Genomic DNA, 17,068 nt, shown 5'->3' with positions numbered 1-17,068 from the left:
TTCATAAATGGATGAATAGATAAACAAAATGTGGTATATCCATACAATAGAATATTATTTAGCCTTAAAAAGGAATGCAGTTTTGACACATGCTACATGATGGATACACCTTCAGGACATTTTGCTAAGTGAAATAAGCCAATCACAAATGGACAAATACTTTATGACTCCACTTACATGAGGCCCCTAGAGTAGTTAAATTCATGGAGACAGAAAGTAGAGTGGTAGTTGCCAGGAAGTGGGGGAAGCAGGATAGGGGACTTCTTGTTTAATGTGTAAGGAGTTTCAGTTTTGGAAAATGAAGGAAGTTCTGGAAAATGATGGCGGTGATGGTTCCACAACAATGTGAATATATTTAATGCCACTAACTATACACTTAAAATGATTAAAATGGTAAATTTTATGTTATGTATAATTTATCACAACAAAAAATAAGCCAAAAAAACACCCAACCTGACAAGTGACTTTATTAATAATAAAATACTCCTACAAATCAAGGGAAAATATAAATAACCAAATTTCAAAATGGACAAAGGGTATGGATAAGCAACTTAAAATGGCTAAGAAACATATTAACTAGTCATTAGGGAAATGCAGATTAAAATCTGACATTCCTCAGATTAGAACAAAATTTAAAAGTCTGACAGTTATAAGTGTTGACAGGGATGTGGAGAGATGACTCTCATATTCTGACTGGAGGCATAAATTGATATAACCACTTTGGAAAGTATACTATAGACACAGAAATTACACTCAAACACATACCTCCTATAGCAGTGATTTTCAAATTGTGGATTTCAACACGTGAAAATAAGTTTCAAACTAGCAATTAGTTTAATGAAATAAAATAAAGAGAATAGGACATTAATTAGAGGGCACAGCAAATAATAAAAGTATCATTTTGTGAAACTTTTGTTTGAGTTATAAATATACAGGTGAGTGTATGCTTCTATGTGTGTTCTGGGCACAATATACAAGATTTACTTTTTATTGCAAGTCATGGTCAAAAATGATTGAAAGCCAATGGCTTAGAGCAGTAGTCCTCAAAGTGTGGTCCAGAAACTCCTGAAGGTCCCAAGACCCTTTTAGTGGATCTACAAGGTCAAAATTATCTTTATAATACTACTGAGACACTATATGCCTTTTTCATTCTTATTTTTCACAAGTGTATAGTGGAGTACACTTTCCAGAGGCCACATGGCATATGATACCACAAAAGAATAAACGCAAAAGCAGCTATGAGACTCCAGCTGCCTTCTATTAAGCCAGACATTAAAGAGATTTACAAAATGTAAAGCAGTGTCACATTCCTCACTAAATTTTTTTGTAAAATATAATTATTTATAGTACATTTTACAGTACTATTTTATAGTTATTAAAATATTGTTATTTATGTTAACACTTAACGGGTTTATCATTAATTTTAAGTGAACTATAAACCTTTTTAAAATATTAAAAAATGTAACTTAAAAAGAAGAACACAATTCATACTGGTTTAACTGCTAAAGATAGATCCCAAATTTAACCTTGAGCACCATAGTTGCTGTAAGAGTAGAAAAGATGATCAGTTAGGGATCTAGCATGTGTATATTAAGCCCCTCTTCTTTTTAAATACAATGATTAAAACAAAATGAAATAAGCTTTCTTACCTATTGTTGTGGGTGGAAGCATCCTCCAAAAAGATATGTTGAAGACCTATACCTCAGTACCTGTGAATATGACCTTATTTGTAAACAGAGTCCCTGCCAATATAATTAGTTAAGATGAATTCATACTGGATTAGGGTGAGCCCTAAGTCCAATGACTGGTGTCCTCATAAGAAGGCCATGTAAAGACATTGGGACACAGAGACACACAGGAAGAACACCAAGTAATGACAGAGGCAGAGATGGGAGTGCTGCAGATGTCAGCCACTGCGAGCCAAGACTGCTTGCAACCACAGAAGACAGGAAAAGGTGAGGAAGGCTCTTCCTCTAGAGACTTCAGAGAGGGCAGGGCTCCACTGACACCTCAATTTCAGATTTCCAGCTTTCAGAACTGTGAGACCATAAATTTCTGTTGTTCTGAGACACCAGGTTTGTGGTCATTTGTTATGGTAGCCCTAGGAAACTAACATACCTATCAAATTGGCAAAGTTATAGTTTATTTGTTTGTTTTTAATTAAAACATCCATTGTGGCCCTAAATTGTAGAAGAACGGGCACATTTATCCACCTCCAAAAAGAGTAATTTTATTATATAAACATTAATTTTCTTATTTTTGGCTCTATTTACCTCTTTTCTAAATTTTCAATCAACAATACATATATTTTTTTTTCAGTAAGAGATTTTATTTTTAAATCCACTATCATCACCATTATTTTTCTGCAAGTTCTCGTCAAGGTACAATAAACTGTAATAAAATATTTACTACATACATGGTAAGAGTTAAAAGCTATAAGACTTATTCGCTTATTCCTGGTCTTCTATACAACAGAAGTATAAAACTTTTACATGACAAAAGCATAAAAGACTCAGGAATAAACATTACAAAAGATGTTCAAGAGACCCCAAGATTTTGTTTTCTTTATTAACTTGGTCCTGATTTCTAAATGTGTAAGTAAAAGGAAAGGACTCAGAGTAACCAAGACCCTTCTGATGGACAAGGAAAGAAAGACTTCCCTATTAGACAGCAAGACTAATTATGAAGCTATAATAATGACGACAGTATGATACTAGCAGAGCCAGAGAAATCAGCCAACCAACTAGAATAGAAACTTTCATACAAATGGAAGTTTAATAACTGACAGTTGGCATGGCAGATCAATGAACAAAGGAGGAATTACTCAAAAGCAGAACTGGGGAGAAAAAGAAAATAAGGAAATTAGATCCTATCTCACACCAGTAACAAAATAACTCCAGATGGATTAACGACTCAACATTAAAAGCAAAACTTTAAAGCTTTTAGCAGAATATATAGGTGAACCTTTCTGCACTGGGACTAGAGGAAGATTTGCTTAATAAGACATAAAAAGCACTAACTATAAAAGATTGATAAATTTGACTAAGTTAAAAATAAGACCTTCCTTCATCAAAAGATCATCTTTCCCTCCGAATCTGGAGGATTGCTATATTACAATCTAGGGAGAGGGCCTCTCTCCAAAGCTGCACTTCCCTTTGGATTAGCGAGGTTCATCTGTTATAGATGGGAACTGGCCAGAGGGAGTCCAGCAGTGGTCCTGTGCTTTCTAGGGCTCTCTACCCTGAGGCTCACCCCATCTTCACTATTTAAACTACAACTCATCCACACAAGTATCTGGTCTTCCAGCTATTCCCCAATACACACTGGAATAACTGATAAACCCAAAGGACATGAGTTCATGGTCCAAAATAACTAGACACCTTCAGAAAACTATGAGAGAAAGCCAGCAATACATGTGTGTATATAAATAATGTTAAAATACACAGCATACTATAATTTGTAATACATATATAATAATACGTAATATATAATACTCTTAAGGCAAATTATTAGAACAGACGGACCAAAGGTTTTAAATAAGCCTAATAAATATATCTAAGAAGATAAAGAATATACTAACAATGTAAAACAAGAAATTTAAAAAAAAAAAAAAAAGCTAAATGAAAACACTAGGTATTTTTCTAAAGAAAAACGAAAAACACAGATTTAAAGGGCTCAAATACCAAAAGAACTCACACTCAGTGACATTAGAGTGGCATTGAACATGTATTTGCTGATGTTCAAAACTGCCCATACCCTTTACACTTGAAAACCATCCTAGGCCATACTTTTGCTCATGTTTATCTTTTAGTGCTGCTCTATCGTCTTCTGCCATTGAATATTAAGGTAAAGAAATCTGAGGGCAGCTTAATATTTCTTCCCTTATGCAAGTGACTTGATTTTTGTTATTTTTCTTTGTTGGGGGAAATGGGGTTACAATCTGGCAACTCAAAGGATTCTAAAGGGTCCCAAGGACTCCCCAGGATGTGCTCACCACACTTTGAGAAATGCTGTGGTAAGAAATCTTAACTGTGTCTGATGTCTCCCAATCCAGAGACTGTTTCATTCTCTTCAGAAAATAACCTCATATCTTCTGCTGAGGTGAGTGAGAGACAGCCTATGCTTCATGAAGTGGGGGAAAGGATATAAACACCTGGTTGTTCGTTGTTAATTTTATTATTAAAAGAAAGCTTTATTACGGAACATTCCAAACATATACAGAAGTAGAAAGAATAGTATAATAAACTCATTTGTATCCATCAACCAAATTCAACATCTAGCTGCTGCTTAAATAGACTTTCTAGGTGACGTCAGTAACATGGCAGATTGAGCGGTTTTCTTTGTCTCTCCCCCTTCAAACTACAACTAAATGAACATTCATTGATCAATGAAGGATACTCACACAGCACTGCAGGATGCCTGAGAGACCCATGCTGCCATACGTTGGAAGGTGGATGGACTACCCCCGCAGAGAAGGTAGAGACAGGTGAGAGCTCTCTGGCCCCCAGCCAGCCAGTACCCATGAGCGACTCTCTACCGGCTGAGGCATTCACAGCACTGCTGCAGCCCCAAGGGTGGGCGCGTGCATTGGCGTGACTGAGGAAACAGGTGACTACAACCCTGAGCCCCCTGTGATTGCTCTTTGAACCAGTGGGAACATCCACAGTCCCACTGCAGACCCAGAGAGTGACTTGGGCTCAGACTTGGTAGGGAGGCCCAGCCCACCAAGCACAAAGACTGGGCAACCAGGGAGCAGACAAAGAGCAGCTAGGCGAGCTAACCACCAGCCACATTAGTGCACATAGCTCTGCTGTGGCCCTGAGGGGGCAAGTGAGATCCAGCAAGACCACACAAGTGGGCAGTGACAATCCAGAGTCCCAGCATGATCAATCCTTGGTCCAGGGGGAAAATTCACAGTCCCACAGTGGCCCCAGGGAGAGTCTCAGCTCGGCCCTAGGGGAGAGGCCCTGCCCACCAAACACAATGGCTGGGTGACCTGGGAGAAGATGCAACATGACTGGGCGACCCAACCACCAGCTGCATTAAACACATTGCTCTGCTGCAGCCCCAGTGGGGCAAGTGAGACCCAGTGGGACCAGACGGGGGCAGAACTACAAGTCTGGGCGAACAAGCTCCCAGCTGCCTCAAAAGCCCATAACACTGCTGCAGTCCCTAAGGAGGGAGCATGTCTAGGCAGGTCTCGGAGCAGGCAGCAGCAACCTGAAGCCCCCATGTGATTGGTCCTACAGTTGAAGGCAACCACACAGGGCAACTGTGATCCCAAGGAGTGGCCCAGGCTCGGTCAGAAACAGCTGACAGAGATCAAGGTGGCTGCAAACTACACAGTTTCTTCTCTCTCCCCCTAGTGGCAGCAAGTGGAAGTAGTAATCAAACTCTATCTCTAAGCAGAGGCACAAATTCACACCACTAAGCAATATGAAAAAATATATTAAATCTCAAGAACAGAAGGAAAATGACAAGTACCCAGAAAATAATCCAAAAGACACAGAAATCTATAATCTAAATGACAAAGAATTCAAAATAGCTATCATTTGAAAACTCAATGAGTTAAAAGATAATACAGACTGACAAGTCAACGAGTTCAGGAGCTATGTTACAAAAGAGCTTGATCTATAAAGAAGAACCAATCAGAAATGTTGGTGATGAAAAATACAATGGATGAGATTAAGAAAAATCTGGACTCCCTGAACAGTAGGGCTGATACTATAATGGAGGACAGAATTAGCAGTCTCAAGGACAGTAATACGGAAATGCTTCAGATAGAAGAGGAGAGAGAACTAAGACTAAAAAGAAATGAAGAAACCTTCCAAGAAATATCCGACTCAATTAGGAAATGCAACATAAGGGTTATAGGTATCCCAGAGGGAGAAGAAAAGGAGAATGTAGCAGATATCTTATTCAAAGAAATAATAGCCGAGAACTTCCCAAACCTGGGGAGGAAGCTGGAAATTCATGTGACAAAAGCCAATAGATCTCCAAACTTTATCAGTGTAAAAAGATCAATCCCAAGGCATATAGTAGTGAAGAATGTAAAAGTCAATGACAAAGAAAAAATATTAAGGGCAACAATGCAGAAAAACATAACCTACAAAGGAACATCTATCAGGCTGTCAGCAGATTTCTCAGCAGAAATCTTACGGGCTAGGAGAGAGTCAAATGATATATTCAAGATTCTGAAAAACAAAAATTTTCAGCCAAGAATACCCTATCTAGCAAAAATATCCTTCAAATATGATGGAGAAATAACAACTTTCCGAGATAAACAAAAGTTAAGGGAGTTCATCGCCACAAGACCCACCCTACAAGAAATCCTCAGGAAGGCACTCATACCTGGGAAACAAAAAAGGAAAGGGGTTACAAAACCCTGAGCAGTGAGATAAGCAGAAAGACAAAATCAGAAAATTGCAGCTTTCCATCAAAACAGGTTAGCAAATGCTTAAGTATAACATTAAAGATAAAGGGAAGGGAAACGCCAAGAATAAATATAATCTTGTCATTTTAACCCCAAACTCACAACATAAGAAGAAAAAAGATGTGATAATAACAACCTAGAAGGGGAAGAGGAGGGATGAAACTGGCTTAGTCTATGGAAATAAGAGGCTATCAGAAAACGGACTATCTCATCTATGAGATATTTTATACAAACCACATGGTAACCACTAAACAAATAATTAGAGCAGAGACATAAATTACAAATAAGGAGAAAACTAAGAAAACCAGCATAGAAAACTACCTAATTGAACTGGTAGTCTGAAATACATGGGGCAAGAAACAAAGGAAATGCAGGAGAACCAGAAAACGAGTGATAAAATGGCAGCACTAGGTCCCCACATTTCAATAATCACTCTAAATGTAAATGGGTTGAATTCTCCAATCGAAAGACACAGAGTGGCAAGATGGATTAAAAAGCAAGACCCAACAATACGCTACCTCCAGGAAACACACCTAAGCCCCAAAGACAAACACAGACTCAGAGTGAAGGGATGGAAGACAATACTCCAAGCTAATAGTGAACAAAAAAAAAGCAGGTTTTGCCATACTTGTATCAGACAAAGTAGACTTCAAGACAAAGGAGGTACAGAGAGACAAAGGGGGCAGTACATAATGGTAAAAGGGACACTCTACCAAGAAGACATACACTTATAAATATATATGCACCCAATACAGGTGCAGCAAAGTACAAAAAGCAACTATTAACAAAACTAAAAGGAGATATCAACCACAATACAGTAATAGGAGGGGACCTCAACACCCTACTAACACCAATGGATAGATCATCCAGATAGAAAGTCAACAAGGAAATTTCAGAATTAAATGAAAAATTAGACCAGATGGACTTAATAGATATATATAGAACACTCCATCCAAAAACAGCAGGTTACACATTCTTCTCAAGCGTGCATGGAACATTCTCAAGGATAGACCATATAATGGGAAACAAAGCAAGCCTCAATAAATTTACAAGGATTGAAATAATATCAGGCATCTTTTCTGACCATAATGCCTTGAAACTAGAAACCGATTACGAGAAAAAAACTGAGAAAGGGGCAAAGATGTGGAGATTAAACAACATGCTACTGAATGACCAATAGGTCATTGAAGAAATCAAAGGAGAAATCAAATATTATCTGGAGACAAATGAAAATGAAAACACACCATATCAACTCATTTGGGGTGCAGCAAAAGTGTTCCTAAAAGGGAAATTCACTGAAATACAGGCTTACCGCAACAAATAAGAAAAATCTCAAACAAGCAAAATCAAACTACACCTAACAGAACTAGAAAAAGAACAACAAACAAAGCTCAAAGTCAGTAGAAGGATGGGAAATTATAAAAATTAGAGCAGAAATAAATGAAATTAAAACAAAAAAAGGCAATAGAAAGGATCAATGAAACAAAGAGCTAGTTCTTCAAGAAAATAAACAGGATTGACAAAACCTTGGCCAGGCTCACTAAGAAAAAAAGAGAGAAGACTCAAATAAATAAAATCAGAAATGAAAGAGAAGAAATATCAACAGATACCACAGAAATACAAAAGATTAAAAAAGAATACTATGAAAAATCAGATACCAACGAATTGGACAATCTAGAAGAAATGGATAAATTCTTTGACTCTTACAACCTCCCAAAACTGAATCAAGAAGAAATAGAGAATGTGAATAGACCAATCACAAGGAAAGAGATTGAAACAGTAATCAAAAACCTCCCTAAAAATAAAAGTCCAGCACCAGACACCTTCTCTAGAGAATTCTACCAAAAATTCAAAGAAAGTTTAATACCTATCCTTCTCAAACTATTCTAGAAAATTGAGGAAGATGGAGCACTTCTTAACACATTCTACAAGGCCAACATCACCCTGATACCAAAACCAGACAAGGACAACACAAAGAAGGAAAATTACAGGCTAATATCACTGATGAACACAGATGCAAAAATCCTCAACAAAATATAGGCAAACCGAATACGGCAATCCAGTAAAAAGATCATATACACAACATAGTAAAAAGATCCCACGATCAAGTGGGATTTACACCAGGGACACAGGGATGGTTCAACATCCGCAAGTCAATCAATGTGATACACCACATTAACAAAATCAGGAACAAAAACCACGTGATCATCTCAACAGATGCAGAGAAAGCATTCAACAGGATCCAACATCCATGTATGATAAAAACTCTCAATAAAATGGGTATAGAAGGAAAGTATCTCAACATAACAAAGGCCATATAGGACAAACCCACAGCCAACATCATACTCAATGGGGAAAAACTGAAAGCCATCCCTCTGAGAACAGGAACAAGACAAGGGTGCCCACTCTCACCACTCTGATTCAACATAGTACTAGAGGTTTTGGCCAGAGCAATTAGGCAAGAAAAAGAAATAAAAGGAATCCAAAGAGACAGCGAAGAAGTGAAACTCTTGCTGTTTGCAGACTACATGATTTTATACATAGAAAACCCTAAAAAATCCATTGTAAAGCTACTAGAAGTAATCAACAATTACAGCAAAGTTGCAGGGTACAAAATCAACTTACATAAATCAGTAGCATTTCTATACTCTAATAACAAACTAACAGAAAGAGAACTCAAGAAGACACTCCCACTCACAATCACAACAAAAAGAATAAAATGTCTTGGAATAAATTTTACCAAGGAAGTGAAAGACCTAAACAATGAAAACTACACAACTTTCCTGAAAGAAACTGATGATGACATAAAACAATGGAAAGACATACCATGCACATGGATTGGAAGAAGAAACATAGTTAAAATGTCCATACTACCTAAACCAATCTATAGACTCAATGCAACACCAATCAGAATCCCAATGACATTGTTCAAAGAAATAGAACAAAGAATCCTAAAATTCATATGGGGCAACAAAAGAATTGCTAAAGCAATTCTGAGAAAAAAGAACAAAGCTGGAGGTATCACAATCCCTGACTTCAAAATATACTACAAAGCTATTGTAATCAAAATAGCATGGTACTGGTACAAAAACAGGCACACAGATCAATGGAACAGAACTGAAGGCCCAGAAATAAAACCACACATCGACGGACAGCTAATCTTTGACAAAGGAGCTAAGAACGTATAACAGAGAAAGGAAAGTCTCTTCAACAAATGGTGTTGGGAAAATTGGACACCACATGTAAAATGATAAAATAGACCATTCCCTTACACCATTCACAAAAATAAACTCAAAATGGATCAAAGACTTAAAGGTAAGATCTGAAACCACAAGACTTCTAGAAGAAAATATAGGCAGTACACTCTTTGACAGTAGTCTTAAAAGGATCTTTTTGGACACCATGTCTCCTTGGACAAGGGAAATAATAGAAAGAATAAACAAGTGGGACTTCATCAGACTAAAGAGCTTCTTCAAGCCAAGGAAAAACAGGATTGAAACAAAAAGACAACCCACCAATTGGGAAAAAATGTTTGCAGATCATATATCTGACATATATTATCTCCATAATATACAAAGAACTCACAAAACTCAACAACAAAAAACTCAAACAACCTGATCAAAAACTGGACAGGGGATATGAATGGACATTTCTCCAAAGAAGATATAAAGATGGCCAATAGGCACATGAAAAGATGCTCATCATTACTGATCATCAAGGAAATGCAAATCAAAACTACACTAAGATATCACCTTACACCCGTTAGAATGGCTATAATAACCAGGACAAAAAATAAGAAATGTTGGAGAGGTTGTGGAGAAAAAGGAACCCTCATACACTGCTGGTGGGAATGCAAACTGGTGCAGCCACTATGGAAAACAGTATGGAGATTTCTCAAAAAACTAAAAATAGAACTACCATACGATCCAGCCATCCCACTACTGGGTATCTATCCAAAGAACTTGAAATCAGCAATTCAAAGAGACTCATGCACCCCTATGTTCATTGCAGCATTAGTCACAATAGGCAAGACATGCAAGCAACCTAAGTGCCCATCAACTGATGACTGGATAAAGAAGATATGGCATATATATACGATAGAATACTATTCAGCCATAAAAAATGACAAAATCATCCCATTCACAACAACATGGATAGACCTGGAGGGTACTATGTTAAGCAAAATAAGCCAGATAGAGAAAGACAAACTCTGTATGATTCTACGCATACGTGGAAGATAAACAAACACATAAAGAGAACAGGTTAGTGGTTACCGGGGGAAGGGGGGGCCGTAAAGGGTGAAGGGGCACTCCTATAAGATGACTGACAATTAATAATGTACAACTGAAATTTCACAATGCTGTAAACTATCATAACTTCAATTAAAATTTTTTTTAATAATATACTGCCTAGCAATCCGTGTGCTGAAGCACCACTTGCACCCCCTCTTCCAGAGGTGACCAGTGCCGACAAGTCCTGAGCCTCTAGAAGACCAATGGTATAATTCAGTTTACCTCTTAGATTTTTTCACTGCTGATTTCGGGTTTGCTTTCTAGAACTGGCTAGGTCAGTTTCAACTCATCCATCACCTTTCCATCTCCAGAATTTTATCGCTCTACTGTTCTCTTTGTCCTTCTGGGTTTACGCTTTTTTCTTTAGCCCTTACCTCTCATGCTTGTAGGAGGGAATGGAGGCCAAAACTGTGTTCAACCTGTCATCTTTAAGCAAATTTCATTAACTTCTTGAACTGAGTCTTTCTTTTCTCATTTATATGTCTCTGTTGATTATTATTCTCGTATGTTACATTTTCGATTACCAATTATCTATTAAGCACTTACTATGTAACTTAATGTATGTATATTAATTTATTTAATGTTTCCAACAACATATATTAATTACACTGTATTACTGTTACCCTATCCGACAGATGAGGAAAATTAACATTTGAAGAGCTTACATGGCACTCAAGCTGTTAAGGAGCTGGGATTTGAACCCAAGACCCTAAAGCCCAGGTTCCAAATCACTGTGGATCCTGCTTCCCGCTTCTTTAACCCTGTGAGATAGGGCCTAGAGCTGCTCCAGGGGTCTCTAAGATATGCCTTGGTAACAACTCTCGTTCAAATTCTTTGGACCAAGCCAGGCTGGCCTGGGCAGGCCATTAGTGGTAAATGAGGACGGGGGTCATAACTGGGATACAGGGCTCTACCGTTCTATGAAGTCACATACATGAGGACCTAGACTGATGAAGTGCACTTGTATCAGATGTGAGGAGCCCTGGTCCTCACATTAGCTACATACAGAATTGTTCCAGACTTACGCATCTTAGGAAGTCAGTTGAGCTTCTAAAAAGCTGGAGACATTCACCCCCTGAGACCTATCCTCTGCAGCTAGGTGCTCACCGAGGAGGCTCTTTAGGGCATCCTCTATGGCTCCCTGGAGAAAGCCACTGGTTTCTCCGCTATGCAGCCTGACTATGGGGACCTCCTGCTGCATCCTTTCAGGAAGGGAACTTTTGGGGTCTGCCCATGTGATGTAGAGTGCTCACATCACTACGATCTCCACATTTCATTCCCTTCAAAGTAGCATTAAATATTTTCAGAAAAACAATCAAGTTTTCAGTTAAAAAGAATTTTTAAAAAACAGAAAGAAAGAAAAGAAATTATCTCTGGACTGAAAGTCAATAAAAAAAGAAGGAAGATTTGTAAAGGCTTCTGAGTTATTAAAAAAAAAAGTAGCATCAAACAATTCAGAGTAAAATCCTACAACAAACTTCAAGGGACTGTCCATTGTCACACATAAATCTGCATCAAGAAGGAAAGTAAACTGTTTTCTTTGAATTCCATAATACTTATTTATGCTCTGCACACATCAGGGAAGCATGGGGACGTGGTGAGTGAGAAGATAGTTTCTAAAAATGGCAAAAAAAGGAAAAAAATGACTTACTGTGGACTGTGTTTGTGCCATGTATTCACCCTCCATTTTATTCAGACGGACATTTGTGTCCTCAAGCAATTCCTGAATATTTTCAGTGTGCCGCTTTTGAAGATCAAACTTCTCCTTTTCCATTTCTGCTACAGCATTGTGGAGCTACACAGGGAAAGCAAGCATTGGCTCTTTCACTACCATGGAATAGACTTTCAGTTCATAGAAGAAAATTTTTTTCTCTATTTTTTTCTCTATATTTCTCTATTTATTTATGCAGTGAACTGACCAAGAAAAGATATTCAAAGTAAAGCTATCACGTGAAGAGGATGATTAAGCAACAGTTTTTTTCTTTACTTTCCTGAATTGAAATTTCAATGGATGAACAAATATTAAAGGGAATTATCTGCCTTGGGTAGAAACAGTAATAAATCAGACAGATAATACAAGGCATGCCTCAGCTACACATCACTAGTATGAGCCTGAAATCAAAAAACAAAAATATTTATAATATTGTTATTGATTTGGAATATTATCACACTATCTGTATTTTAATCTTATTTGCATGAAATTTTACATGAGTAATGCTAAAAAATGCTTTCTCCTTCACTCTAACCTCCAACAAGAAACTATGTCTACCCATTCCATAATCCATACAAAAGTGGACACAAAGATGCCATTTGTAAACAAACAGAAAAAGAGTTCTCTGAGGAGAACTGTATACTATACGTCCTCATGTACCCAGGTCTTTCTTTATAAAGATGATTTATTCACTGTTTAAATAGATGAAGCTCTAAAATATCTATGTAACTAAGATAAAGAAAACAAAGTTCACTGGACAGCTTCCAAGGGGAGTTGGAAATCTGTGTTCCCAGCCTTGCGGGCACTCCCTCAGTTATCTTAATGGAAGTGGAATTCTGAGTCTAACTCCTATCCCTGCACCCAACACCAGCTCACTCAGTAGGCAGGGAGGGCAGGAGTCCAAAACGATATATTTCATTTCCCATCCAGGAATAGGAGCGACAAAGATATGACATACACATATAAACTCTTGATTAGGAAGATATTGGAGGAACAGGGAAAACCCTGAGACATGGTGAAAACTAGAGGCAGAATGTCGGCAACAATTACGCTAATTATTGGTGAGAGTACCAAGACTTTGCTTCTAGTTTGTAGCTGAATAGAAAGAGTGAGGATGGCTCAATAACAGCCATTCAGAAGATCCTTGAGTTTCACAAATTTAACACATGCAGTTTTGACTATTTGTAAGTGGTCCTCCAAATCCCTAATGTGTTGTGTTGTATTTTTCCCAAAGCATACATTTTCCTTTTTTTTTTTTTTTTTTTTGAGGAAGATTAGCCCTGGGCTAACATCTGCCACCAATCCTCCTCTTTTTGCTGAGGAAGACTGGCCCTGAGCTAACATTTGTGCCCATCTTCCTCTACTTTATATGTGGGACACCTACCACAGAATGGCTCGCCAAGCGATGCCATGTCCGCACCCGGGATCCAAACCAGTGAACCCCAGGGCCGCTGAAGCGGAACGTGCGCACTTAACCACTGCACCACCGGGCCAGCCCCACATACATTTTAAACTAGTGTTATGTTTAGTATTCAAAAGTCAGTCGACTTAGCTGGTACATGAACACTGGCAAGCCCACAGCACCTAAATTTCAGGGCTACTTCGTAGCTGTCAACTGGCATGCATAGCAATTCTGATAAAGGGATCTAAAGGACTCACTTAGAATTCTGTGGTTATAGTTATGTTGTGAGGGTTTCTTCGTGTTTATGGTCTTCCAAAGATCCTAGGACATATATCTGCTGAATGTCAAAAATCTACTGTATTTAGTAGCCCATTAATACATAGTGGTTTCTCAGGTGCATCCCACAATTGCTTTATAAAGGGACTGTGCCTGTAGAAGTTAGAGAGGTGTCTGTAAGTCAGACTGAGTCATTTAAAACTCATCCGGGGCATTTACAGTTGATACTACAAGGTGAACATGACACTGACAAAAACAAATATGCTATAACTTTGCTAATTTGTTTGAGAATCAAATAGATGTAATCTGACTGGAGACAATTAATACTTATATATTCATCCAACCAATTTTATTAGTATTTACGGTGTACCAGGCACAATTTATCACTAAGAGCTTTCCTAAACCTGGCAATGATCGGACCCAGTCACTCGGTCTGGAGGCTTTAAAGGGCAAACATCCTCTGGGGGATAAAATGTTTTAGCAGCAAATATTATTAGGCATGCTCAAAGTACAAGCCTTGCTAGGGTTTATTAAACCATAAGGAAGCCATCATGGCCCCGATAATTAGAGGATCTATAAATGCTCAAGGAAATTTTTTAGTCACGGTTTGGCAATGGGTACAGGGGACGTAAAAGGCCCTCCCAGCATCCTATATATTGGCCTTTAGCATGGACATATGACCATGTGATTGCCTCATGCCAGAGGAGACCCACAGGAACCAGGAATCTGTCCAAATGAAAGGAAAAATATTGTAAAAGCCCACAGGTTAATGGTGAAGCCACTTTGGAAAATAGTCTGGCAGTTTCTTGAAATGTGAAATATAGAATTACCATATAACCCAGAAATTCCACTCCTAGGTATATAGCTGTGAAATAATAGAAAATACATATATTGGTCTTTGCCCGTGGTTCCTGGCACAGAGCTCCTAAACTCTTGTAATTTCCTAAGTGATAAGAGCACTAGGAACACCTATTGTTCTAGTATTTGGTCTTTGACTCTGACACAGAGCTCCTAATTTCCTGGGTGACAGGAGTGTCTTTCGTTTAATGAGGAGACTCTTGGTGAGCTCCTGCATAGCTGCAGGATGGGAGCTGGTCACCAGAAAAATCAAGCCATGATCAGAAGCTTGGAACTTTCAGCCCCACTCACCATCCTCTGGGAAGGGGAGAGGAGCTGAAGATTGAGTTTATGACCGACCATGCCTAGGTAATGAAGCCTCCATAAAAATCCCAAAAGTATGGGGTTCAGAGAGCTTCCAGGTTGGTGAATACATGGAGGTGCTGTGAGAGTGGAGAGTCCCAGAGGGCACGGAGGCTCCACGCCCCTTCCAACATACCTTGCCCTGTGTATCTCTTTAGCTACTGTTCATCTGTATCTTCTTTTATTTCCTTTAAAACAGTAAATGTAAATTTTTCCTTAAGTTCTGTGAGCCATTCTAGTAATTCATAGAACCCAAAGAGGGTTTCGTGGGAACTCCTATTTATAGTCACTTGATCAGAAGTACTTTAACAACCTAAGATTTTCAAGTGATGTCTGAAGTAGAGGCAGTCTTGTGAGATTGAGCCCTTAACTTGTGCTATCTGATGCTAACTCCAGGTACATAGTGTCAAAATTCAATTGAATTATAGGACATACAGCTGGTGTTGAAGAGAACTGCTTGAAGTGTGCAAAACCCACACATCTGGTGTCAGAAGTATTATGAGTGTGTGAGTAAAGGAAAACACAGGCAGTGGTTTTCCCTATACAAGAGCCAAGAGAAATGAAAACGTATGTCCACACAAAAACTTGTATGCACATTTTTAAAGCAGCATTATTCATGATATCCAAAAAGTGAAATCAACTCAAATGTCCGTCAACTGATGAATGGATAAAGAAAATGAGGTATATGAATATGATGCAGTATTACTCAGCCATAACACTGACTGAACTATTGATTCATGCTACGACTTGGATGAAACTTAAAAACAGCATGGGAAGTGAAAGAAGCCAGTCACAAAATGCCACATATTGTATGATTCTATAGGCAAAACTATAGAGACAGAAAGTGGATTCATGGTTGCAAGAGGCTGAGGGAAACAGAAATGGGGAGTGACTGCCACTGGGTACAAGGTTTCCTTCTGAGGTGACAGAAATGTCCTGGAAATTGTACAGTGGTGATGGGTGCAGAACTTTGCGAATATACTGAAAATCACTGAGTGGTACACTTTAAGAGGGAGAATTTTAAGGTATATGAATCACAACTCAATTTTTTTAAGACCCACAGATTAGAAGCAGCCTGGTAAGTCAGAAAACTGGAAGAAGTTTCGTTCTGCTTGTACAAAGTACAGAAGGCAAGTAGGATTGTGACAAGAAGTGAAGCTTGAAAGATCACCAGAATCTTGCTCATGAAGAACCTTCTAAATCTAAGGGCAACTGGAAACCCCTGGAGTGATTTAAACACGGTGAGGAAAACCAGGCTTGTGTTTTAGAGAGACCGTCAATTTGGCTGTATTCTGGGCACGGCCTGAAGAGGGGCAGAGAGTCCAGTTACAGTATATGTAGGCAAGAGACAACGGTCTCCTGAACCAGGAAGGGACAATGGTGAATCAATCCCAAAGAAGTAGAATGAACAGAACGTGGCAAGTGATTAGACGTGAGAGGTGAGGCAAAAGAGTCTCTGAGCAGCTGGGTAGACAGCAACACCACAGGAAACAGGGAATAGACAAGACGTACACAGACACATACACCACATCACCCTGTCCACAGAGATACTTAACAGTTTTTGAATGAATGCATAAATCACAAAGTAAATCTATCATCTGCCTTTCGGTACCTTTTGGTACCTATCCTGCTTACAGCAGATTTGAATCTCTCCCCAGATCTTCACGCAGCTGTACTGCACAGAAAGACCTTCAGCCACGTTTGCAGTGTTTACACACCCACTCGTTATTGTGTACCTGTAAGAAAGATCTACT

The 17,068-nt window shown here is 38.6% G+C and overlaps 1 protein-coding gene across 10 annotated transcripts in view; it reads right to left on the bottom strand.

The window, feature by feature from the left end:
- CEP112 (centrosomal protein 112) overlaps positions 1-17,068 on the bottom strand; it is a 504,767-nt gene that overhangs the window by 406,675 nt on the left and 81,024 nt on the right. For 9 of the 10 annotated variants that reach the window (XR_011493899.1, XM_014847643.3, XM_070483475.1 and 6 more), the window contains one exon: positions 12,377-12,520. The exons of the other annotated variant lie outside the window; for it this stretch is intronic. Coding sequence is in view for 8 of the 9 variants with exons in the window: in XM_014847643.3 (XP_014703129.2) it covers positions 12,377-12,520 (144 nt within the window). In the remaining variant the exon portion in view is untranslated. The remainder of the gene's footprint in view (positions 1-12,376; positions 12,521-17,068) is intronic. 10 annotated transcript variants of the gene reach the window in all.

This window comes from Equus asinus, chromosome 13 (assembly GCF_041296235.1).
Source record: "Equus asinus isolate D_3611 breed Donkey chromosome 13, EquAss-T2T_v2, whole genome shotgun sequence".
Taxonomy (NCBI): domain Eukaryota; kingdom Metazoa; phylum Chordata; class Mammalia; order Perissodactyla; family Equidae; genus Equus; species Equus asinus.
The sequence above is the reverse complement of the archived record's forward strand: the minus strand, read 5'-3'. Positions and strand labels throughout refer to the sequence as shown.